The sequence below is a fragment of the Malaclemys terrapin genome, chromosome 25 (assembly GCF_027887155.1).
Source record: "Malaclemys terrapin pileata isolate rMalTer1 chromosome 25, rMalTer1.hap1, whole genome shotgun sequence".
In the NCBI taxonomy this organism is placed as follows: Eukaryota; Metazoa; Chordata; order Testudines; family Emydidae; genus Malaclemys; species Malaclemys terrapin.
Genome location: NC_071529.1, coordinates 14,145,997 through 14,172,496, shown reverse-complemented (window position 1 = coordinate 14,172,496; position 26,500 = coordinate 14,145,997). Strand labels below are relative to the sequence as shown.

General features: G+C 45.4%; 1 protein-coding gene across 1 annotated transcript; it reads left to right on the top strand.

Annotated features, from left to right (window-relative positions):
* The first annotated feature begins 1,500 nt into the window (after positions 1-1,500).
* TOP2A (DNA topoisomerase II alpha) lies at positions 1,501-24,714 on the top strand. The gene is made up of 35 exons (XM_054014667.1): positions 1,501-1,612; positions 1,761-1,916; positions 2,521-2,611; positions 3,086-3,149; positions 4,250-4,395; positions 6,014-6,111; positions 6,502-6,714; positions 6,883-7,056; positions 7,282-7,383; positions 8,052-8,189; positions 8,367-8,505; positions 8,837-8,994; positions 9,475-9,600; positions 10,182-10,292; positions 10,389-10,494; positions 11,212-11,321; positions 11,939-12,031; positions 12,487-12,601; positions 12,914-13,035; positions 13,786-13,934; positions 14,541-14,772; positions 14,882-15,016; positions 15,123-15,323; positions 16,417-16,612; positions 17,674-17,765; positions 18,079-18,225; positions 18,320-18,403; positions 19,063-19,260; positions 20,164-20,269; positions 20,533-20,673; positions 21,166-21,310; positions 21,460-21,524; positions 21,897-22,034; positions 22,492-22,721; positions 23,120-24,714. Exons 1-35 carry the CDS (start codon positions 1,580-1,582, stop codon positions 23,264-23,266), a joined length of 4,701 nt encoding a protein of 1,566 aa, XP_053870642.1. The 5' UTR covers positions 1,501-1,579; the 3' UTR covers positions 23,267-24,714.
* The last annotated feature ends 1,786 nt before the right edge of the window (positions 24,715-26,500 follow it).

The following is a 26,500-nucleotide window of genomic DNA, read 5'->3' as shown; positions in this document are numbered from 1 at the left end:
AGCAGGGACCCTCTCCCCAAGGCGCCAGACTGTGTGCCACACCTGCAGAAGACCCCCACTCCCACCCCTTCCCAGCGCAGGGGGCAGGCTGGGGATGCCTTGGAGGAGGGAAAGGGCAGATCAGGTGTAGGAGAAGGGGTTGCTAGGGCAGTCCTGTATCCCACTGATTCCTGGCTGCCACGAGCCCAGAGGAGCTAGTCTGTGCCATGGACTAAACTGACCCGTCAATACCTTCTGAACAGGGAAAAGGCAGCCTACCTCTCATATGCCCTAGTGCTGGTGCAGGAACGAATCCCCCTGATAATAAATTAACGGTAAATGTGGCATTTTGACAGAAATGTGGGTAAATGTCCCAAACCTTCAGTCTGTACTAGGGGAAAACTCCCCTTGGTCTGTGCAAAGACTGTGGGCAGCCAGGACTGACACAGGATTTCTGATATTACCATTATATCTTATTTATTTAAACAAGCAAAATATTACAAAGTTGTACTAGGTGAAAGTGCTTAGAAACAAACGTGATCCTGACGACTTTGGTTTCACTGTCTAAACAGAGTAAAGTGCAAAAAGTAAACAAGTAACTTAAAGGAGAAAGCAGATACAGAGAATTTTTTTTAAAATATTCCCCAAACAGTAGAAGGTGTTCTGTTAATAAAGAGGCAAAGGAAGGAATTACTGCAGAATTTAAGATCTCTCTCAAAAAATAAAGCTTCCAGCCCTTATATATGAAAAGAAAATCTTCCAAACTGGACTGGGTTCTGCTGTCTTCCTGGGTCTGCTTTGTCCAGTTTCAAATTTCACCACAAACCGGGGCTTCCACCACTTCCCTTGGAACGCCTGCTGGTGGACCTGGCCAGTCAGCATGATCAGAGGCCGCCACCTTCCCTACAAGCCGGCTTCTCTGCATCGCAGCCCTGGACCCCCCACGCTGGCAGCGACTCAGGGTGGGGGGGACGAGCATGGGGATGGCTCTGGCGAGGGGAGGCAGCACCTGGGCTCAGGAGTGAGTCCCACAAGCCCCAAGGCTGCGCCCCACTCGGGGGTAGTGTTCTGGGCCCTGCCCAGGCCAGCCAGGGCCCCCCCACTGGGCACACAGGCCTTGCCAGGCTGGAGAGGCCCAGGCAGAGATAACACCACGTGCCCCCCTCATGCCACGTGGGAGCCCCTCACAACTGCTGCACATGGGGACCTGGGGGGGGTCAAAGGTTGAGCCTGACCTTTGACCCCATGCCTATATGGCCGGAGACCTAGCTCCCCTTCCTTGCTTCATTGTTATTGGTTCAACCGCCTGCCAGTCACCTGGCTGTCCCAGCGGATTGGTGGCGTTTGAAAACCATCCGCGCCTCTCTCCGGCTTCCTCGGCGTGCGAATGGCTGGTTTGAGCGAGCCGGGCTCTTGTGATTGGTGGGTGTTGCCCGCAGTCCGAGCGGCGATTGGTGGGGGGCGGGAGCGAGCGCCGCGAGCTGATTGGCCGAGGGCTTTGGGCGGGCTGGACGGAGGTTTGAAGGGCTCCTCGGGCTCAGCCGTTAACGGACCCTCTGTCCGAGCGCGCGGGACCCGCTGCCCTCCCGACGCCGCCGCCATGGAGCCGGGCGAGTCCCCGTCGCCGCTGCGGGTGGGTCGGGGGGGCCGCGCGCGCCCCTCCCCCCGGGGTGCCCCCCAGCGCCCCCTCCCCGCGGATCGGGCCCGTGGCGGTCCCGGCCGCACCGCGCTCGGGGCCCCGACTAACGCCCGCGGGGGGGGGTCTCTCTGTTCCCAACCAGCCCGTGAGCGAGAACCGCCGAGTGGGCCACGGGAAGGAGGCGGCGGCGGCCCAGAAGCGGCTGTCGGTGGAGCGGATCTACCAGAAGAAGACGCAGCTGGAGCACATCCTGCTCCGGCCCGACTCCTACATCGGCTCCGTGGAGTTCGTCACGCAGGTGACCGCGCCAGGCCCTGCCCCTGTGTGCAGCGCCGTGCACCCGGGGCTCAGCCCAGACCCGGTGCCCGGGGCGCCCTCCCCTGGGGACTGGAAGGGGGCAAACGGGGCCCACTGCAAACTTGAACGGGAGCTTTCCCCCTGGTCTGCTAGTGGGGGTGTCAACCCGGCTTGCTAGCCTGGCCCCGGTGCTGTACCTCAGAAAGAAACCACAGGACCAACTAGAGCCTGGGCAGTGGTACTTCATGGCTGGACATCAGTGGGAAAATCATGAACATTTTAAAAGCAGCAAAGAGGCCTGGGGCACCTTCTAGACTCGGGGATGTATTGGAGCATGAGCTGTCCTGGGTGAATCCCCACTTCGTCCGATGCCTGGCATGGGTCTGACGAAGTGGGCATTCCCCCACGAAAGCTTATGCTCCAATACGTCTGTAAGGTGCCCCGGGACTCTTTGCTGCTTTTGGCAGATCCAGACTAACACGGCTCCCCCTCTGAGCCTTAACATTTTCAACCCAGTTGGAGAGCGATGTGGTTTTGGTGTGTAACTGGCAGATCAGGAAATCCTGGGTAAACCTAACAACAGCGTTGCTTAACTTTATTTTCAGCAAATGTGGGTTTATGAGGAAGATGAGGGCCTCAGCTGCAGAGATGTGACTTTTGTCCCTGGGTTGTATAAAATCTTTGATGAAATCCTAGGTAAGTTGAGAGATGACCGTTCAGTTGCTAGCAGTTTATTCCACTGAAAACAAATGGTGGCTGCTATATGTGTTAAATGAGAATCCGGGACCAACATTTTCATAACTTTTGCATCATTTGACCAGCTCTGTGGTTGATCAAATAATATCCATTGACTAGCTTGGTAAACAATATAATTGTGTTGGGTAAAAATGAGTGTAATGTATGATAGTGATTTAAATTAATGTTTCTAAATTCTGAGGTGTCCTCTGAAAGAATGCCACTTTGTACTCTTAGTGTGACTCAACTGAAAACTGCCTCTTTAACATGGAAAATCTGTGACACCCAAGCTGATTTTCAGAAGCCTCTCTTCCTGAATTTGTATATTTTGTTCTCTTGAATACTCTGGGTTTAATTTTGTTATAAGCAGCTCAAATTTAAGTGTCTCATCTGAGAATGTAATTTGGTAAATTTAAAATCCTTTCTCCATTTTAGTCAATGCTGCAGACAACAAGCAGAGGGATAAAAACATGTCCTGCATTAAAATTACAATTGATCCGTAAGTCTTATTTCATTTTTCAATGGTTTCCCATCTCAGGTGCCAATATGGGGAAAGTAGCTCAGCATTCTAGGACTCAAGGATTTTCTCCTTCTGATGCTGTTCTATTAGAGTGGCATAAGTAAAGAGAGCTATATGTTGTAGCCCATTGTTTCTCAATGACTGGTCTGACTGGCGTTCGTCCCTGAGATCTCCCGACACAGTTTAGAAAGGCAGCAAGCCAGTCCCTGGTATCAAAGAGATTGAGAAACACTGTTGTAGCTCACCCAACTTAGACCAAATGTAACTCTCCAGCTCATCAACCAACTGTGAAAGCTTGTGTTTTCCCTAATCTGGTTCTCCCACAAAGTGGTGATTTCAGGTCAATTCTCTGCTTTTATTATTTATTCTCTACCTGTTTTGCCCTTTTCAATTTATTTCACACACACACACCTTTTTCTCACAGAGCACAAATATTTGGCATGTTTAATGTCATCAACTGTGTCTGCACATCAGACTACGGGGATTTAATTTACTTGTGCTCCCTCTGCCGACTGTTTCTGCAGTTGCTGAACAGAAACTTTGCTTCTGCCAAAATGGTGGCTTTTTCCCCTTAGCAGGAGATGTAATTAAAAATATAGATTAGATACTTTGAATCCAAAGAATATTTCACACTAGATAAAAGTTTAGGGTAGGTCAAATTTTGGGCCTTAAGGCATTTGACAATTTTGCTAAGACTTATTAGTAAAGTAAAAGTAGTAGCTATAAATCAAGAGAATTTAAATGTACATTGCCAACTGATTTGGCCCAGAAATCTGACCTATGTTAGTATTGCCTTGAAAGAGCATTTTAAAACAGCCTTTTAAAAATGACTGACCAATCTACACTACTAGAATCCAAAGGTTGGTGTTTGCCTGTCATTGAAAAAATGAGTTTATTTCCAACATCTAAGAACGGAGAGTGTATATAACAATGGCAAATTAAAAGCTCTTTGTTTTAGAGCCCTTTCTGAACAAATTATCTCCCAAAGGGATTTGAAAGACTTCATATGACATTTTTCATTCCACAAGTAACACAGTTCAGTCAATTTCACTTTTACAGGAAACATTTTTTCTTTCCAGGGAGAACAATACAATCAGTGTATGGAACAATGGGAAAGGTATTCCTGTTGTAGAACATAAAGTGGAGAAGGTCTATGTACCTGCTCTTATCTTTGGGCAGCTATTAACCTCCAGCAATTATGATGACGACGAAAAGAAAGTCACAGGTAGGAGATTGTCAGAAATTCCATATATTAGCCGGGAAAATATTTTTTGTGCAGCTGATCACTGAACTACCCAAGTGTGTGTGAACAAGAGTTGGCAATAGAGGATCAAAAGCTATCCAGATTTAGTTATCGGCTGCTTGTTCTGAGCAGCAGTGAAACTCACAAGTCCTTTTCAAGTGTCACTGAACCACAAACTCAGTTTCTGCTGGGAGTCCTTTTCAGAGGGTTGTGAACGTTCAGTTATGGTAGGCACTCTTCCAGTGAGCAGAGCCACCATTCTTCGGGAACTGAAGCCAGTCAGGACTCTGGTGAAGTCTCCTCTCTGTGAGCAGACTGTCTTTAGGGCAAGAAGCTCACACGGCTTCATCTTCCTGGGTCTGACCTTGGAGCATTCAGCATCCTCTGCCCTTCCGTGCGCTTCCCACAGCGAGTCCGCCCAAGCCAGGTCCTGGGGCAGCCAGAGGGTCCTGCACCCCCACTTTGCAGTCAGACGTGACTCTCAGCCAGCCAGTAAAATAGAGGTTTATTAGATGACAGGAACACGGTCTAAAACAGAGCTTGTAGGTACAGAGAACAGGACCCCTCAGCTGGGTCCATTTTGGGGGGCAGTGAGCCAGACAACCACGTCCGCACTTCACTCCACGTCCCCAGCCAGCTCCAAACTGACTCACTCTCCAGCCCCTCCTCCTCTGGGCTTTGTCCCTTTCCCAGGCCAGGAGGTCATCTGATTCCTTCCTTCTCCAACACCTTTAGCTATCACCTTGCAGGGGGGACGGGCCTAGGCCATCAGTTGCCAAGAGACAGAGTTTCGGCCATTTATGTACACTGGCCCTTTGCAACAATTACACCCCCTTATCCCACCACCTAGAGACTTAAGGAATGCATAGGGGAAACTGAGGCACCCCTACAGTATTCAGAGGAAACATTAAGAACATTCCCACTTCATCACACAAGGGCTGTAAAACACAGCATCGTTGTCATTATCACTGCTGCTGCCCAGAAAGCAGTGGATTTCTTTCTCATCAATAGAGACAGGGTAGAAAGGAGGATCAAAAATAATAATAATAATTGGAGGAAGAAGAGTGGGAAACTCCTTTCAGACAACATTCAAAAATAATTTGAATAGAGCAATGGTTTTCAGCGTGTGGTGCATGGACCTCTGGGGGTCCGCGGACTGTCTAAGGTTTCCAAAGGAATTCACACCTCCATTTGAAATTTTTTAGGGGTCCACAAATGAAAAAAGGTTGAAAACCACTAGAGTGCTCCACCTTCTTGCTAACGTAGAAATGGGGGAGCTCCAAATTTATCAGAGACCTGCTGCCTATAATCTACTAAAAATTGAGCTCCAGAGCCACCTTAAAGGAAGGGTATCCCAGTGCCCCACTTTCCAGCAGATAATGTACTGTGATGCGGAAAGGGGCCAAATCCCTGTGAAAGATCAATATGCCAATGAAACATAGCCTTAAGTTACATACCATGTGCATAGGACAGCTTCGTGTTTTATCCTACATTTTGGTCATACCAAAGTGCCTGAATTCCTATTAAAATACTGTACACTTTTTAAAGGGTTTATCATAAAAGTCACATAACACAAGGGATGATTGCTTTATAATTCCAGGTGGTCGAAATGGTTATGGGGCCAAATTATGCAACATATTCAGTACCAAATTTACAGTGGAAACTGCATGTCGTGAGTACAAGAAACTATTTAAGCAGGTATGGATGATCTGCATGGCTTCAGTTGCTTATTTCAGTAGGATGTAATTCTAGAGGGGTAGATTTCTGAAGACTTGTCTTCAATTTGCTCCCATAATATGTGGGTGCAATTTATGATTTAGATCCAAGTGTCACAACTGGGGTAAATTTGGCCTACAGTCAGTCACTGTACTGACCTATAAATTGAATTAAGTTTTGTCTGAAAATCCCAAATCAGCTATTAGAGTAAGAATAAATGGACCAGAAAAACAAACAAACTAATGTTCAGCATATAAGGGAGTTTTTCCCTCAATTGTTAAACTTAGTAATAAATTCTGTCTGCATTTTAAAAAATTCAGCTAGCTACTCATGTATTTGAAATTTGCATCTTATCAAAGTTCTCTTTCCCAGACCTGGACGGACAATATGGGAAAGGCTGGTGAAATGAAACTGAAATACTTTGATGGAGAAGATTATACATGTATCACTTTCCAACCTGATCTGTCTAAGTTTAAAATGACAAGTCTGGACAAGGACATTGTGGCACTGATGTCGCGAAGAGCATATGATATTGCTGGGTGCACAAAAGATGTCAAAGTCTTCCTAAATGGAAAGAGGCTGCCTGTGAGTGACTGTTCCAAAAACATTAATTCCTATATGTTTCCCTTCCACTTAAGCTGTGAGATTTTTGTCTAGATAATGGGAATGGAGTTCACGGGTGACTCTTCCGTGTACTCTGAGCAGGAGCATTTGAACCTCTTGTCAACAAGCTGCCTGCATTTATCTCTGCAGGTGAAAGGATTCCGTAGTTATGTGGACCTCTACGTGAAGGACAAGGTTGATGAAACTGGTAATGCACTTAAAGTTATCCATGAGGAGGCAAATAATCGCTGGGAGGTGTGTTTAACTTTAAGTGAAAAAGGCTTCCAGCAAGTTAGTTTTGTCAACAGCATCGCCACCACAAAGGTAACTTTCCTTTACCACATTTAGATTAGCTAATGGTGGGTTTTGTTACTAATTTTGTTGCCTATCTTGGCATTTTTCATATATATAATCAGTGAAAAATCGTTAATTTGCCTAATATGCAAAGGCTATATGTAGTTGCAATGCATATGGCTGGTGACTAAAACATACAAAATAGTTTCACCCTTTCCCTGAAGCTTGAGCTCTTATTTGGTCCTTTCTCTCTAGGGTGGCAGGCATGTTGACTATGTAGCTGACCAGATTGTAAATAAACTCATTGAAGTTGTGAAGAAGAAGAACAAAGGTGGAGTTGGAGTGAAGCCATTTCAGGTACAATCTCACAATTTGCATGGTGGAAAAACAAACTGCAATGCTACTGTGAACTGAAACAGCAATTTGTAGGATATTTGTTCCATTCATTTGATCACTGATAAACCCAGCTTTTTTTTACTAAGTTAGGAAATACTGCAGGTAAAATGCATTAAATATAGAAGTCGGAGTTTCCGGTTTTAGTGAGCTATCTGCTCTTTATTCAGCAGCTGGGAAACAGCTTTGGCTGACACCCTCTGGAGTCAGAACACAATAATGTGTTTAGGGCAGTGTAGAGTCCACAGTGTATACAATGTATTTCAGTTTTAGTGTGCCCAGTTAGAATTGAACTTCACTAGGAAAATGACTTGCTGGGAGAATATCTGTGTAGCAAAACAGCCAGTGATTTTCTTGACAATCCTAACAAATATAAAATCAATCATGAGTGTTCACTGGCTATCTCACCTACTCTAATCTTAATTGGTACTGCTGTGAAAATGCCCGTTAATTCTGTTCAATCCTAGACATCTAGTAATTTTTTTTTTAATTCTTTACCGATTGGTAGTTGAGCAGATTTTACATTTCAGTGTGTAATGCTGGCAGATAATTTCAGGAAGCAGCTGAAAGCGACACTAGTAGGATGAGATGTGTTTGTATGAGTTTGTCATGATTGTTAAATTGAATTTCAGGTGAAGAACCACATGTGGGTTTTTGTGAACTCCTTGATTGAGAACCCAACCTTTGACTCTCAGACTAAGGAAAATATGACTCTGCAGGCAAAGAACTTTGGCTCAACTTGCAAACTGAGTGAAAAATTTATCAAAGGTGTAAGTATTAAGGTGCAGCAATTACATGTCAGCTAGAGGCATCTGTGAAATTGCCTCTTAAATTGAGTGTGGTGAATATAGTACATATGAACTAATTTCAGTTTAAACAGTGAAAAGAATATAATATGTCAGGTCATGGTTAAGACAACTTCCACAATTGACTCTTCTGTATTGCAGGCAGTCAGCTGTGGTATTGTGGAAAGTATCCTAAACTGGGTAAAGTTTAAAGCTCAGAACCAGCTGAATAAGAAGTGCTCAGCTGTGAAACACACCAGGATTAAGGGAATTCCTAAACTGGATGATGCCAATGATGCTGGTAAATGTTGTAGACCATTTCTAAGAACAGTCATTTCATTCAAGCACAGTAGCAAATGTTTTATCGCAAACAAAAGAGAAAAATCCTATCCAGTCGTCAGCTACAGGAAATTATTTAAACTGAGAACAGAAAAATTGTGTGAAATGTCGTTTATATTAAATTTTCTCTTCTTGAAATCATTGACTGTCAACAAGTGCCAACTGCTGTCCAACTAAATCAGTGTGCATGTTAAAATTACTCATTCCACAGATAGCACGTTTCCTAGAAGTGTGTGAATTCTGACTTGACTTTTTTAATCAAGATGTTGATGAGAAATGAATTGCTTTTCTAGGTAGTAAGAATTCCACAGACTGCACACTTATCCTGACAGAAGGGGACTCAGCCAAAACACTGGCTGTTTCTGGTCTGGGAGTGGTTGGGAGAGACCGATATGGAGTGTTCCCCCTTCGTGGAAAAATGCTCAACGTACGAGAAGCCTCTCATAAACAGGTTCGTGGGAATGCCTTTGGAAATAACTACTTCCTAAAGACATGGCATGCTTTAAGTGTAGTGAAATATGCTCTGAGCTGAGACTCTTACACTCTAGGTGGAAACCTAGTGTAATGTAACTATAGTAATGGCATCTTAAATAAATATTTGAGGCTAGTCTCACCATCAGCCTGTCTTGCTGATTAAGGAGCAGCATTGACAGATTTAGAAAGTGAGTCCTATCTAGTGCTTTGCCTGAAGGATAGTAGCTGTGATCTGGAGTGTGAAATCTGTTTGAAACGTCTTAGAGTAATTTAAGCGCTAGACATCAGTTTGAACAATAGTACATTTCAAACCAGAGGAAAGAGACTCAATGAGAAAATAAAGCACAATCAGCAGGGCCTGCCTGACCCAGAGCCTTTTCCTTTGTTTTTCTGAATTACATGAACTATGATGTGTGTTCTGGAAAGTAAGTCCTTGTTTGGTGCAATCTTTTTTCAGATAATGGAAAATGCTGAAATCAACAATATCATCAAGATTGTGGGTTTGCAGTATAAGAAGAACTATGACGATCAAGACTCGCTGAAGACCCTTCGCTATGGAAAAATTATGATTATGACAGATCAGGTTAGGTTCACTTAAAGATCAATATTTCTAAAATCAGAAAAAATTACTAAATGACAAGAGAAAATATGGCTAGCAGATAAAGCAGGGTGGGTCTGCATTGCTCCATGAGCACTGTTTTACCTGACTCTGGTTATCCATGTGTTCTTATCACACACTCTTAACAGCTTCCACTTTGTCCTGGGGCCACCATACTTCCTTCTCCTAACATGGAACAAAATAAAGCAGTGGGAAGTATCTCCACCCTCTGCTGCTGCTCTGTAGTGCTGAGCTCTGTGCCAGGCAGATTGGGAAGTCTGGAAAGAGACTAGTCCCTGGATGCACCCTGTGGCCAAGAATGGTCCTTCAGCATTTTCCCCGTTTCTTGGTTAAGTTCCATGCTAAAATCTGGAAATCATAGTCTGCTTTCCAAAGAGTCACACAGGTTGGTTTCCATGAGCCGGATCCCTGGAAATGCTGAGATTCAATAGGGGTTGAGGGTGCTAAGCATCGCCCAAGGATTGGATCCTATACTGCTAGGTTGAGGAGCAGTTGCTTTCCAGCATGCCTCTGTTAAAATCTGCCTTCTGAAAAAACTGTTTCAGGATCAAGATGGTTCCCATATCAAAGGCTTGTTGATTAACTTCATCCATCACAACTGGCCATCTCTTCTAAGGCACCGTTTTCTGGAGGAATTTATTACTCCCATCATAAAGGTAAAAGGCTTCCTAGATAGTAATCTAAACAAGTAGAGGAAAGTGTTAGTCTGGAGCGACATGTGGTTTCACAATCATAATTTTCATTCCCTCTAGGTTTCAAAAAACAAGGAGGAGTTTTCATTCTACAGCATCCCTGAGTTTGAAGAGTGGAAAAACAATACTCCAAATCACAAATCCTGGAAAACCAAATACTACAAAGGTTTGTCATAAACCCTGTGTGGTAGTGCTTGGAGGCCAAGTAAGAGCTCTCTCATTAACAGATAAATATATACATGAGTGAAATATAAGTGCTCTAATATAGCACAAAAAATCACTCTGGAGATGTGCAAAGGCAAGCACCTAAAAACCTGTGTTAAATAGGGTGTCACTTAGTCTATTTGTTCAGAAAAATACCTCTCCAAATGCAGCCATGATCCTACAGGTATCCATTCTTCAAGTGTCAGTCCTATCTGTTTAGTTCACTGGATTTATTCTGGCTGTCCACAGTGCAGAGCCAGTAGAGATCTGGAAGTGAGATCCATTTCCTTCGGCTCTACTGATGGCAGTGCACGCTGAATTCTGATTCCAGAATCTTTTAATGCCAGTTGCCTGATGCAGAACACGGCTGGCTGATCAGAAATTAGCTTCAGCCTGCAATAATAGCTTTTGGTATTTGTGGAAGTCATTGATAGACTGAATGTAGAACTTTTCTGTGTGTGACCTTCTGCTTAACTCTTGGATTTCATGATACCTTACATTTGTGCACAAGTACCTTGCATTTCAAAGGTAGTTTGTTTTCATAAAGGCATCTTTGCAGCATGTCATCAAAAGTTTACAGGATATACCACGGAAGTTAAAGACTTGCTGAAATATTTCTTTAAACTGTAGCTTAATTTGTGCAAGATGTTATTTGGACTCACTGGTATTGGCTCTGCAGGTTTGGGTACCAGCACATCAAAAGAGGCTAAAGAGTACTTTGCGGATATGGCAAGACATCGAATTGGCTTCAAGTATTCTGGCCCGGAAGATGATGCTGCGATCACCCTGGTAACTAGGAAAACCTGAAAGAATTACTGACTTGTTACTACTTTTAGTATTCTGTTACTTAGTGTGCTGTGGTATTTTCTGTTAACATGGTCTGAAGCCTTTGCGCATGAGACAAAGTATCTTTGTTAACACTTCCTTGTTAACTTGCTCCGTGCCAGTCATGATTTTGTAGACCTCTATCATATCCCCCCTTAGTAGTCTTTTTTTCCAAACTGAGAAGTTCCTCATTATTAATCTCGTCTCACGTGGAAGCTGTTCCATATCCCTAATCATTTTTGTTGCTCTTTTCTGTACCTTTTCCAATTCCAATATTTTTTTTTGAGATGGGGCGGCCAGATCTGCATATGGTATTCAAGATGTGGGCATACCATGGATTTATACAGAGGCAATATGATATTTTCTGTATTGTTTATTTATACCTTCAAGCTTTTAGTTAGGATTAAGAGTAAGTTACTACATTTGCTATGCTGTTAAGCCAGCCTGTTTAGCAAGTGTTGGGCTTTTTCCTTCTGGTTCAAGCCCTCCTGCATACTGCTTTCATTGACAAGAGTAGTCCCTTGCGGGGAGGCCCAGTAGAGATGGTCTTAAACTTGATTCTTCATTTTGCAAATTTACAGGCCTTTAGCAAGAAGAAGATCGAGGAACGGAAGGAATGGCTGACTAATTTCATGGAAGGCAGAAGACAACGGAAGCTACATGGTCTGCCAGAGGTGAATGGTTTTAAATACATTGAGGAACGCAATTTCCTGTCTTTCCCTTTCCCCAGGGCTGAGTGCAGTTTCATTTTGGTATATTAGAACAGTGTATAATATAGGTTCAGGGAGCTGGCTAGTAGGAGATAGGACAATTACAGATGCCCTGCCCCCTCCTCTCAGCTGGTTTGTGTCGACCCAATGTCAGCTGACCAGTGATTAAATTGATTTGACATAGAACACTTACCCTGGAAATAGCTTTATAAATAGAGAAGTGGTAAATTAAACTGGATTGTGGGAAGTGGAATTTCATTTTTATAGTGATGGCAGGAAGCATTTGAAAATGGCAGCACTACAGTTGGATTCAACTAGCTATATAAAACAGACTTTTGTTGTAGCAAGGCCATCTTGCTATGACAGAAGATGTGGGTACGAGCTCTTTAAGGCAAAGTTAAATCTTTTTTTGTCCTTAGGATTTTGTATATGGGAAATCCACTAGTTATCTGACATACAATGACTTCATTCATAAAGAGCTGGTCCTGTTCTCAAACTCCGATAATGAGAGATCCATTCCGTCCCTGGTTGATGGTAAGTTACTCCTAGATGGTGCGGTTTTTAGTATGTTCTGCCAAGAACTTAGTATTTGAATGCCTGCATGACTATAAGGGAAGCAATATATAGTCTGTTGGCTTGAGTTCAGGACTGAGAGTCGGGAGTTCTGGGTTCTGTTCTCAGATCGGCAGCTGATTTTTTTTTATATCCATGGGCCAGTCTGTCTGTCTTTCTCACTATAAAGGGGGGTGTAAGTGCATAAATAACTTTGGGGGCCTTAGCTGAAAGGCACTGTAAGAGCACAGTATTGTAATGATCACTAAGGCAAATGTCATTTTCCCAATAAAGGTTTGAAACCAGGTCAAAGGAAGGTTCTGTTCACGTGTTTCAAAAGAAATGACAAGCGGGAAGTGAAGGTTGCTCAGTTGGCTGGTTCTGTAGCTGAGATGTCCTCCTACCATCATGGTGAGGTAAGAACCTACCCTGCACAATATTGAGGGGAAAACTCTTGACTCCATACTCAAGAAACTCCTAGCACGGTGGGGAAATAGTGGAGGTAAAACTCCCAAACAGAATGGATACAAGTTAGTTTGCTTGGTTTTTGTGCATTAGACTCTGAATTTAACCCTAGGTTGTTGGATCAGTCTACCCTGCTTGGGTATTCTGTCAAGTGCTACCTCCATAAACTGTGCTAGTAACAACCAAGTGTGTTGTAAAAGTGATACATGTAGGCTGAGATTTTTTTCAAACATGCCTAATTTTCATTAAACTGAATGGGAATTGGGCACTGAAATCCGCTAGGTGGCTTTGAGAATTTCAGCCTTAGTGCCTTGCAGCTGATCAATGGCAAAGTGTACTGGTGCTAGCCGCAGAGGAAGATGTCCATCCTGCTTTCCTGTTGGGCAGGGTGGGGATTAAACAGGCATTCCTAGAATGAGTGAGGGGTTTTGACAGATGTTGCAGGGCAATCTAGGAAGTTTCCTCTGCCTCCTCAACTTGGGACAGAATAAAAGAATGTCTGTTCCTAAGGATCTGAGATTTAAGTTTTGATAGTGGGAATCAGATATCTTGTTTCATCAGTTTCCATTCTTATTGGCTTGACTCTACCACACTCACCTTCCATGCTAGTCTTGCCTTTCCATCACGTCCATGACTTGATCATGCGACTCTGTCCTTTTCAATTTTGCACTGTATGGTTTCGATTTATGTTTTCATTGCAGGCATCACTGATGATGACCATTATTAATTTGGCTCAGAACTTCGTGGGAAGCAATAACCTCAACCTGCTACAGCCCATTGGTCAGTTCGGTACCAGGCTGCATGGTGGAAAAGACTCTGCCAGCCCTCGATACATCTTCACAATGCTCAGGTCAGTAGTAATGGCTTGTCAGATTAGCATTTGGCATGACTTAGATGGCTGCATTTGAAGATTGGACAGCAAGCACCTAAAATGAGAGACAGTGATCAGAAGACATTCCTTTTTTAGCTCTGGCATCAGAGCCTGTTCTTGCTACCCTTAACACTTCTTGCTTTTACTACTATCCCTTTTGTTATGTGTCAGCATCCAAGTGAGACTTGGAATCACACTTATTTGGATTCAAATCAGTTACACTTTGCTATTGCTTTCACACGAGTGAGATGAAACAGGGATGAGGGCAGGAGAGAGGAACAAGAACTGAGGAGCAGTTAAGAAATGAGGCTGTGCTTGTAGAGTTAAGCATAGAATCCTTGTGAAGGTGCAGTTGTCTCTCTGACCCTGTAACACCTTCTGTTACACTGTTGTAAATGTGTTCCTTGAGTTCATACATGATTGTTGCATTGACGCAAGATACCCCGTGGAACATGAAATCTTCCCAGGACTTCTGAATTTTGTACAGATCTTCTACATCTGGCCCGAGGTTCTGGAATTACTCATTTGGTCGTTTCTATTTTCTAAACACAAGAACTTAGGCCCAAATCCTCTCGTCCTTTCTAGTTCATTGGCGCGGCTGATCTTCCCTGCAACGGATGACAGTGTTCTGAGGTTCCTGTATGATGACAACCAGCGCGTAGAGCCAGAGTGGTACATGCCTATCATTCCTCTGGTACTAATAAACGGAGCAGAAGGTATTGGCACTGGCTGGTCCTCTAGGATTCCCAACTTTGATATCCGAGAAGTTGTGAATAATATTCGCCTCCTGATGGATGGAGAAGAGCCCTTGCCAATGGTAAGTAGATCCATTAGGAAATCAATTACAGCTCAGTCTTAAGATTCTCCACCAAATATTGGCGCATTTATCAAAGTATAAGCTGAACCCAGTGTTCTTTACTGTTTAGCTTCCTAGTTACAAGAACTTCAAGGGTACAATAGATGAACTGGGACCAAATCAATACCTGATAAATGGGGAAGTGTCTATCCTGGATTCGACAACCATTGAGATCTCAGAGCTTCCAATCAGAACATGGACACAGGTAGGAAATGCTAAATTGTCCCATAAAACAAAAAAGGGATGGTTCGTGTTCACAGCTTTGCTGCCTGGGAGAATGTGGAGTTGACTTGATTTAATTCTTTCCTTAGACCTATAAAGAGCAGGTGCTGGAGCCCATGTTGAATGGCACTGAGAAGACTCCACCACTAATAACGGACTATAGAGAATATCACACAGACACCACGGTCAAGTTTCTAGTGAAGATGAGTGAACAAAAACTGGCTGAGGCAGAGGCAGTTGGGCTGCATAAGGTCTTCAAACTCCAAACAAATCTCACCTGCAACTCCATGGTACGTGCCAGCTCTCTGCAAACAGATTATCACAAGGAGTCTCTGATTTAAAGGAGTTCAATATCCTACCGGATGGAACCCATTCACTTCATTTTTCTACCTTGCTCTTATGTTGCTATCTTAAAGTGCCATTCCATAAATACTGTATCTTTGGAAAGTCAGGGTGTACCCTGGGATATCTGGGGCAGCGTAAGGTGGTGTGGATTTAGAGGTGATCCTACCATATTGTGTAATCCACCGGAGACTCCCATACTGTAACAATGCCAGCACTGACATAGCATTACATGATGGGGGGTGACAATGTAATGTCATGATGCAACAATTAGATCCCAAAGCGCAAAGTTTTAACCTTCAAACAGCCCCATGGGCCTGTAGTATTTTTCTAGAAGCTTTGAAATCCTAAAACTACCTCTCCTGGTTGGTGACTTATACAGAATCATAGAACAGTTGGGCTGGGAGGGACCTCAAAGGTCATCTAGTCCAGTAGTTTTCAAACTTTTTTTTCTGGCGACCCAGTTGAAGAAAATTGTTGATGCCTGTGACCCGATGGAGCTGGGGATGAGGGGTTTGGGGTATGGGAGGGGCTCAGGTCTGGGGCAGAGGGTTGGGGTGAGGGCTCCCCCAGCTCCCATTGGCCGAGCGGGTGCTCGGGGTGGGGGCAACGCATGGAGCCCCATGCGCCACCAACCCACCCCCGCCACCTAGGAGCCAGACCTGCTTCCGGGGTGCAGCGCGGTGTCAGAATAGGTAGGAACTAGCCTGTCTTAGCTGGGTAGCACCTCCGACAGGACTTTTAACAGCGTGGTTGGTGGTGCTGACCAGAGCCGTCGCAACCCACTGCCTTACATTCCGCAACCCAGTACTGCAACTAGCAGTTTGAAAACCACTAGTCTAGTCTATCCCGCACGGTGAGGCAGGATTAAGTATACCTAGGCCATCCCTGATAGGCCTGCGTGCAAGCTGGCGTAGTTTGTATAATGACTGATGTTTTGATTTGCTATGTTACTGATAAGACAAATGTGCCCCTCAGCGTAATTCAGTAGTTTTGAATGTCATCTTCCAGTCATAACTAAGGCTTTGTCCTCTGCCCCAGGTTCTCTTTGACTCTGTAGGCTTTCTCAAGAAGTATGAGACGCCTCTGGATATTCTCCGAGAATTCTTTGACCTCCGACTCCAGTATTATAGTTTGAGAAAAGAGTGGCTTACAGGAATGCTGGGCGCAGAGTCTGCAAAACTCAACAACCAGGCTCGCTTCATCCTGGAGAAAATTGAGGGCATAATAGTGATCGGTATGTAGTCTCTGTGGTGGCTTTGGGTTCTAGTCAAATGTCCTTTTTAAAGCCAGTAGACAGGCTCCTGAGGTCTCTTATCTATTCAACTTGCCTTTAATAACTCATGCCGGAGCTATCCTCCCTTTTTGATGAAATGCCACAGGAAGCCGCTTCAGTCTGCTTAGTCTTACTGAACTGAGGATTCCAGTATGCAGTCCTCAAAATAGGATGTTACATAACTTTTGGATTGTTTATTCTGTTCAGAGGTTGAAAGATTTTCCAGCAATTGTTTAGCAAAAACAGCCCACCAACGTCTGACCTAGTTGGGTTAAAATTGAGCAGGGGGAAGTGGTAATATTTGCTTTTCTGTTTCTAGTTGGAGCGGATGATTCTTGAGCCCAAGTTTTTTTTCCCTGTATTTCCATGTTATGTTCTGACTGGACTTACATTTGGAATCCTGGGGAGATGCAACAGCATTTGGGAGAATTGTGAACTAGGAACAGAAAACAGCTCTTCTGGGTCTCCCAAAACTCAAACCTCGACCAACTTTGCCATCTCTATCCAAAAGGATGTACTTCAGTGTGTGAACGTAACCAAATCCACGGAAGATGTACATAGATGCATTTTCCTAAAGAGCAATGCTTCCGAGTTCGTATCTAGAACCAACCTTGGTAAATGGTTTTCTCCTCCCCTGAAATGCACCAAGTACAAATACGCAAAGTGCTCAGGCAGGTGCCTTTCATGAGCATTGTAGCAACTTGGCAGCCTGACAACTCTTTGTGATCAGCCAGGGCTCTACATTTTAGTACAGCTGCAGGCTCATTCACGTATTACTCTGCCTCCTTTGTGGTGATGTTTGCAGTAGGGATGGAGAGACTATTTCGTAGAGCCCTGTGGGATGCTGAGCTGTTACAATCCCGTTGAGCTAGTCTTTGACTCTTATCTGTGCCCTCAGTGCTGGCCCAGGATCTTTCCCAACGTTACGATTTCATGGAGCAGTAAATGGTAAATGTAATGCCCATTCTCAGCCAGTGCAACACAAACTTCAGGGTTTCATTAACTGAAATGTCTGTTTACAGAAAACAAGCCCAAGAAGGAGTTAATTCAGGTCCTTATCCAGAGAGGGTATGAATCTGATCCTGTGAAGGCCTGGAAAGAATCTCAGCAGAAGGTAACTTGTCTGTCTAGTATCTGAAGCCCTCCCAAGGATTTAAAAGCAGAAGTCGCCAGAGGAATGAGCTGTTCCTTTCCAGCACATAGGTTTAACTAGCCCGTTTGTTAGTGCGTGGGATCCTTTGGGGAAAGCGAAACCAAACACAAGTTTTGTATTTCGTTCTGAAGACGATGAGGCCTCTTTCATTCTTGTTTCTTGTGGCACCGAGTTCCATAGTCTAAGTCCAGCTGAGAAAGTTGTCTCAGAGCACAGTCCTCCTCTTTCTAGGGAAACTTATTTATAGAAGTTGAGTATCTAAATCTCTCTGTAGGGTGCAGAAGAGGAAGAGAGTGACAATGAGCAGGATAACGAATCTGCTGCAGTCTCCGGCCCAGACTTCAACTACCTGCTAAACATGCCTCTCTGGTACCTGACTAAAGAGAAGAAAGATGAGCTCTGCAAGCAGAGAGATAACAAAGTATGCTGCTTGGTTCTGTTCTTCCAAAGCTAGAAAGTGAAGTGGTGTTTAAATTCAAATGAGCAACTAATGTTTTCTGATTGGCTCATTCTAGGAAACGGAGCTGGAAAATCTAAAACGTAAGAGTCCCTCAGATCTGTGGAAGGAAGACCTGGCTGCCTTTATTGAAGAACTTGAGGTATGTAGATGTTCAGTGCAGACAGCTGTAAGATCTCGATTTGCTTTGTTTCCATCACAGAAACCTAAAGAACATAACTTGAATGTGCCATATGAGCCTGATCTCTCCCTAGCAGAGGTGTAGGCCCCAGCCTTCTCCATCTTGCTGGGTAAGACAGGGTGTCCCTGCCCTGGGGCAAAGAGCTGGAACCAGCAGAGAGTCCGGCGAGGAACAGTGGCTGTTGGGAGGCAATGAGATGGGACTTTGGGACAGGTGAGGGAATGCCAGAGCTATGAAGTAGTAAGGGAAGGCCTGGAGCAGAGAGCTTGTTGGAAGAGGATACTGCAGACAGGAAGATGAGTCTGAGTGGTCAGACCATGTCCAGATTGTAGTCAATACATGTGCAGCTTTGTCCATTTCAGTTCTGGTTGCTCTGCTGTGCTTTTTTACCAATTCCTTCTATTCTCAGAGTAACTGGAACTGCAGCTGTGGCTTAAATAGTACCTTGCAAATAGACAAGTCTGTGGAAGCTTCACGTCATCAGATGATAGGAAATGCACCATAGAGTCATTAGAGTCTAGAGTCATTCACCGAGTATCTGCAAAGGGTTGTTTTTCTTGGTAGAACAGGCATATTTTCCTTAAGCTCACTGGTTTGGTTTTTTACAATCACCTCTGCAGGCTGTGGAAGCCAGAGAAAAACAGGATGAGCTGGGTGGGAGAGCTGGCAAAGCTCTCAAAGGGAAAGGGGGGAAACTAAAGGTGAAGAAGCTGCAACTGGCTGAAGTTTTGCCCTCACCACATGGCAGAAGAGTTATCCCTCGAGTAACTGCAGAGATGAAGGCAGATGCAGAAAAGAAGACTAAAAAGAAAATAAAGGTAAAACAAAACACTTGAAAGGACTCTTAGTTGGGATCCTTCTTCATCCAGCCTTCCCTTTGAAATTGCAATTTTGGGTAGGTGAACATGACCTTGCACAGCAGAAGCCTGCTACGCTTCTGTGCAGAGTTTAGGGGTAAGCTTGGATGAGGCTCCCAAGGCCAGCAGAGAACAGAACCTGTCCCTGGAATCATTGGAGACGTGTTTGAACTGGTGTGTTCCGCTGAATAGGAACTCTGTAAGAGACCAGTGCTGCAGGCAAGTTCATCTCTTCAAACTGGCATTTGCGTTTCCAGTGACATTATTTCTGGTCACTCAGTGTATCATTGCTGTGGATATTAGAGTCCAGGACAGAGTTTTGCCTATGCTGTACTTTGTTAATTTAAACCAGATTCGACCTTTTCCTATGGCTGCTTGTAGTTATACAATTCAGCCAATCACCACCTACAAAAACAAATGATCCCCTCACCTTTTGTTTGCCCTGTAGCTAATCTCATGGCGCCTTCCCACACAGCCTATTCCCTCAAACAAATGTTCCATTAACCTGCACTCTGTTTTTAAACACACCCTGCTCAGCTCTGCAGCCCTCCACACCCTTCCTGGGATGCCACTGGGACAGAAAAAGGCAGCAAAGCTCTGGCAAATGGGCAGGGCAATGGGGTTTTTTGTATGTAATGGTTGGCTCTTGCTGTTTAGCATACTCGTCTGCTTTGGAGAATGATCACACCTAATCTGCTTTGGCTGCTCCTAACCAGACCAGCCGTTTATTGCTTCATGTACTGCAATGTGGTATTTTACACTGCTAGTTCATCCCAGGAAAAACGCTAATCTTTTTTATCTGCATTCAGCCATTTTAAATATGGAAGAGCCTGGCAGAGCTCTCACATCTCTTTATTTCTTTAGACTGAAAAAATGGAACTTGAGGAGGATCAAGAAGGAAACTCATCAGAAGATAAGAAACCGGCAAATCTTAAACAAAGATTAGTAAAGAAATTTAAAACTGAGCCAGGTAACTATTTTGTCCATGTAATCCCTTCAATGGGAAATGAGGCTGGGAATGGGAGGTGGAATCTGGGACCAGTATGCTCAAAAGAATTAGGTGAGGGATGTGCAAAATCATCATTGGTTGGAGGCATGACCAGAATGTCTCTCCTATGTTAAAGCCAGAAGCTGCTCTGTTAGGTGCTTTACCGCTGACTTTAACTTGGACTTCTGAGTGCACAGTGCACATGTAGATTAGCTGATACCTCTGTGCGTATCCAACTCTTTCAGGTACTAAGAAACAGTCCACTTTGCCATTCAAGCCAATAAAGAAAGAGAAGAAACGAAATCCCTGGTCTGACTCCGAATCTGATTCAGAGTGTGATAGTGAGGTGGCCCCTCCGAGAGAGAGACCGATTCGCCAGACAGCAGGTGAGCAATGCCACATGCACCAAAATGGGCACTTAATGAAGGGTAAAATGGAACTTGAATCCTTAAGGCTTGGCTACACCAATTTTAGAGGCCCCACAGTCAGATGATCCCAGCAAGAAGCAATTTTTAAGCTGATCATTTATCATGTTATACACAAGAGCTAGTTAATTCCATTATTCAGTCACACATCGCAGCTCTATTGGTCGTACCGCTGGTGTACTGGGCAAAAGTGAAGGGGTAGTAATCTTGAATAACCTGAGAAATGTGGCTATTTATTTTAACTGCAGCATAAGTATTTTATAAAATCAACTCTTTTGTTGGTTAACAAGCCCAGATCTGTGCCCATTACATTGGATTCTCTCACAGGCAGAACCTTCAACATCTGTAGGTAAAACATGACACAGATCATTGAGATACATGCTACAAAACCCATAAAGAGGTCTGATGAATTGTACAGTTAACAGATGAATTGCGTCTCTTTTCTTTTGTTAGCAAAAACCAATTACACAGTGGATTCGGATTCGGATCTCACTGACGCAGATGGGAATCCTCAGTCTCAGGAGGTCAGCGAAGAGGATCTTGTCTCAGAAACATACTCACCAGTGAAGTCTGCTCCCGAGGCCAGAGGGCCCCCCAAGTGAGGATCTTTCTGTATACAGTGCCTAGAGCTGGGGTTTGCTGAGTTATGCTCAGTGGATTATATTGGATAACAAGCTGCATTTTTTGCTTTGTGGATGAATTGTTTAATACATGAGTTCAAAGATATGTTGTGGGGTTGTGTTCTAGGAAAACCAGTGAAAAGGCAGCTAAAGAAGAATCGAAACCACAACAGGTGCAAAGTGCTATCTCTAGTAAGTATATGCCCTGAATGAGATCTTTGGTTTGCCTTAACACCCTAGACTGGTTTAAAGCGTGTGGCCACCCTACCGTGTTTCAATACATGCTAGACATGGACAAAGCAGAAAGGTTATAACAAATTGAAAAATCTCCTTATTGTGAGATGTTATTAGGAAGTCAGGAGAGCTGGCCTCAGTGAGCTGCTTTTATTCTAGTCTGGCTCTACAGGTCAAATCGACTTCATGATTAAGCCAGAACTGAAAGTGGATCTCGTTCTTACAATTCGAGTTGATCAGAAATGAGCTCATTCCAATCTTGTATTTACAGTCAGACTGAAATAGTAAGACCCTGGCTGTTGAATTCACTGTTGATTTTATTTACTCAAGTTCAAATCCAGGATACTGATTCTGAAAATCTGAGTCAAACTTCTTCAGCTCCTTCTGTCTCTGCCCCTCTTGGTAAGCCGGGAAAAGCTGCACCCAGAAAACCTGCTGCGGGCAAGAAAACCACCAGTGCCACTAAGGGTAGGTGAAGTTTAGTCTTTCAGAGCTGCACAAAATCATTAACATTGTTTGTTACTGGTTACTAATGTATTTGGAAACAATGGTGAGGCCAGAGTGTTGACTTGAGCTTTTAATGATTTTGAAAAGGATCTGGAGTTTATGGCAAAGGGCCTCTTTAGTCACTGTCATTTTTAAGGAAAAGTTCCATTGCTGGGCATACTACTGTGTACTCTCTCCAGCTCTGCGTAACGCCGCGTGAGAGCCTAGAGCCTGAGTCACGTGCTTTTAGGGTGAGCATCTGAATTTGGAAGCAAGAAAAGAGAAGGCTTCATAGAGGTCCCTGCATGTCCGTCCTGTGCATGAGAGAACCCAGCAGAGAAACAAGGGCATGTGACAGCACTACATTTCTGCTGGAAATGAAACTTGCAGGAAGCAAGTAACTAACCCAAAGGCTTAACTGCAACTGTTGCTGTTTCAGATACGCAGCCTTCCATCATGGACGTTCTAGCCAAGAAAAAGGCAGCACCCAAATCCTCCAAGACAGCAACAGCCAAGGCAGGAAGTTCAGACTCCAGCATTGACATAGCGCCCTGTAAGAAGCTGGCCCCCGCCAAGGGGAAGAAAACCACCACCAAAAGGAAGCCAGCCTCAGACTCGGATTCAGATTCTGATTTTGGGTCAAAGCCCCCGAAGTCATTTATAGTTAAGGTTCGTATTCTGCCCCGCACAGGCACAGAGAGGTGCCCCCGGCCATGCCTGTTTTAGAGAAGGCAAGCGCTCATTCTGGGGCATCGAGTGTAACTTCAGTCATTCTAGGAGCCCCCAGGTCACACCTCTTCCTGCTGCTGGCCTTGGGGCGTGTGGCCAGAGGAAAGCAGGTACATTTGGGATGCTGCTAAGCTGCACCAATCCCAAAATGCTGGTTTGGTCCCGGGCATGAGCCTGGGCACCAGCCCTGGGACCAGAGGAGTGCAAAGGGGGGGGGCAGCATTAGGCCATTTGAGAACACATCCTTGTATAGCCGACTTGCTCTGGGGACTCCTTGGCCCTGGCCCAGTGACTAGAGAGGTGTCAGATGCTACATACCTGTTTGTTTTCTCCCCCAGAAATCCAAGGTGGAAGACGAGAGTTTTCATATTGACCTAGAATCTCACTTGGACAGCCCAGTGGCGCCTGCTCCCTGCACCAGACCTGGACGTGCTCGAAAGCCCATTCACTACCTGGAAGAGTCCGAGGAGGAGGAGATGTTTTGAGTTTTAATATGAAGATTTTAAAATGCTGACCTTATTGATTTACAAACTCGTTCTTGGAGCAGAGCTCTCAGCAGGCACTGTTGATTCTCCCCAGAGAATTGCAGATCTCCGATCCAGGAAATCTTTTTATTGAATAATTAGTGCTTGCCCCAAAATGTGCCGCTGCATGTGTGTGCTGATCTCGTTTCCCGCCCCAGGTTAGTCCATTTCCATTTGTTGGAACAAGACCCCCTCCAGCAAGAATCAAGCAGCAATAGCATGTACAGTTAGTGGGTGAGAATCCTATAGCCAGTTAGCTGGAGAAGCTAATTTCCCTGGCCTTTCATGGTCATTTTAGTGCAGAAGCAGACTTTTAAGCCCACCAAATACCTTATCCCTTCATGTATGCTCCCTCTTTTGCTTGTCTTAAAGTACCTGTAGAAATGTTTTACTGCAAGTCTCTAGGCTGAACAACCACAAGAGATTCAAAAATACAAGCTGCAAAGTGAGGTGAGACCTCTTGGTCAGAGGGAGGTTTTCTTGGTTTTACCCTTCTCGTTCCTTCACAATCTGTCAGTTCAGTCCAAGCCCCACTTTGCTCTTTTGGTGGCCAACATTTTGCCACCTTCAGAGTTTTTAGCTGTGCCACTTAAGTCTGATTTGGAGCAACTTGCCCTGAGAAGAAGGTGTGTGCGGCTCAGGCTGTGCCCGCTCCGCACTCTGTGTTTGGAGGAGGGACTTGTGTTCCCGCCTCCATTGTCTTCAGCCCTGCAGTCGCTTCTCAGGTAAGAGCCCTTTGTCCCCAGGAATAAACTGCAACATCAAGTGCCTGTTGGGTGCTTGAGCCCAGTGCTGAGGGAGCAAGCGACCTTGGTGGAGTGGGGGCGTTGGTGCTGAGGGAGCACAGCGCAGGGCTGTGGAGACGCTTTCAATACTGGCTACGGCCAAAGAAAATCCTTAACATTGAGAAGGAACATGGTTGTTCCAGTGCCCCCATGGCAGACTGGCCATTAGGTTCCTGTGCTGCTGGTGTCCCAGGTAGGAATATTAGCCGACTGCCACGTCAACGTCTGAAACAAGTTCAGCCCTGGTGCCAAGGGGCTTCCCACTAACTTCTCCAGTGCCCAGCTGAGGAATGTGAGTGTCAGGCCTGTTCATGCCACCCATTAGCTTGTCAGGGATCAAAGTGCCTGGAATCGGGGTGTCCAGGATACCAGCTTGAAGCCAGTTGCCACAGACATCTAATGGCCAGAAGGAGCTGGGAAGTGTCTTGTTCCTCTTCCCCGAAAAGGCATTCACTGGAGGATTTGTCCACTGGTTCTTGTTCAATGTGTTTTTCCCAGAGTCAGTTCCATGGTGCTGAGTGGGATTGCTCAAGCGTTTGTCTCTGTAAATATTTTCTGTGTTTGTAACGTCCTGACGTTCTAACTGCCATTTTTGTATTTCTGTAATAAAGGATTTTTACCCCAGTTTCGCTCAGGAACGCTGGTATTTATTGTTTCAGGAAGGTATTGTCCTCACTGGTAGCTCTGCACCTGCTCTTCGCCAAGATCCATGTTATACTAACTGCTTGGACACACTGAATCACCCCAGGCCAAGAGGCCTCAACCCCATCCGCTGCCTCTAGGCAACAAATCTAAACGGGGTCAGTGCCACTTGCCAATATTTGGTGCCTTGTTCTCTTCATAAGAGCAACATGCAAATGATGTCCTCATTGCGTCTTTCCTGCAGTGAATTATCCAGCCTGACGCTGGCGTTGTGGAAATGACTGAGGTCACATACAGCCCTGACAGTGACTTCATTGGGCTCTGAAGGGAGCTGAATCCATGTTTAGACAAGTCCTTGGGGCAGAGACCCAGCGTTTGATTGGCCTGGAATGTGTCAAGCACCTCTCTGGTGCTGTAAAATTAACAAAGGGGCAGATGGGGGGAAAGTTGGGGTGTAATCCCTTGTGGAATGCAGGGGGGGAGCCCATTTGGAGAGGGGGCAAGTACCTTCCTTTATAACACTGGGTCTGCAAAGCCCAAGTTCGTCACAGTGACAGCCCTGGAAATGCTTTTCCCCAGTGACCAATGGGAGAGCAATTCTCCCCTTGAGCAGAGAGCAGCCCCTGGCATGGAGTGAATGTTTTTCAGAGATTTTCAGCATTTTGCACAACTGGCAAAGACCCCTTGACCCCCCCGTTCCCCCAAACCCTCCCCATTGGGAGTTAGCCCGGTGCGGTGGGAGGCAGCAGCATTTGTGTGCTGGCCCCGTGCTCAGTGCAGCTTGACAGTGTCGGGGGGCTCAGCAGCTGTTTTATGGGAGGCGCCGGAGCCAGGGCTGCTGCCACTTGGAACGTGTGCTATGAGCCACCCTGGGCAGGAGCCTGGCATCCATGGCCGTCCACTTGGCCGCCTCGCTCTTGGAAAAACGTAGCCGTTCGGGGGGAACTTGGTGACCAGACAGATTCTGTAAAAGTGGAGACTACCCACGACGCTGCTGTGATTTCTCAAAAAGAAATGGGTGGTTTTCTCAGGGCCCAAAGCTTGAGGGCCAGCCCGAAGCAGAGGGTTTCACTTGACCTTGCCTGGTCTAGACTAGCGGTTCTGACACAACAGTTCAACCACTTCCCCAAATCCGAGCTGCTCCAGCGTGGCTTTAAACGCAGCTGAAAGAACAGCGGTGGCTGGCCAGATAATGCCAGCAACGTTATCCCGCAGCGTGGGCCCAGCCCAGCCAAATCTGACATGGCCCGAAAGTGAGAGCCTCAGGTCTGGGGTGCCACTAAAGACCTGCCTGCAACTGGCATCCCCCAAGCACTGATCGCAGCAGCTTCATGTTTGACTGCCCCAGTGGTCCTCGGGGGGGTCAATCAGCCACTTTCCTACATGCCTCCAGCCCCCCCCAAATGGGCCACTTAACTTGCTGTCTCTGGTTCCTGGCTTATAGCATAGGTGGATGCAGGGGCCTGTCAGCAGTCTGGGGACGGGCCAGAGCTCAGCTGCTCAGCGAGCTCTCCGGGGCAAAGGGGAAGGGATTTGCTGACGGCGTGTACCTCCGAGTGGCTCAAACATGGCTCCGTTGAGTGTGGGACTGTTTGGGTTCCATTCGTCTGCCTGACTAGCCGTGTGACCTTACAAAAATCCCCGTGCCTCAGTTTCTCCCTGTTTACAGTGGAACGATGCATGCTGCCCAGGAGTGCGGTGCGAGGCTCCATGGTTTGTGCTTTGAGCTGAAAATTGCTGCTCACGCACAGCGGGCGCTGGGGCTGGA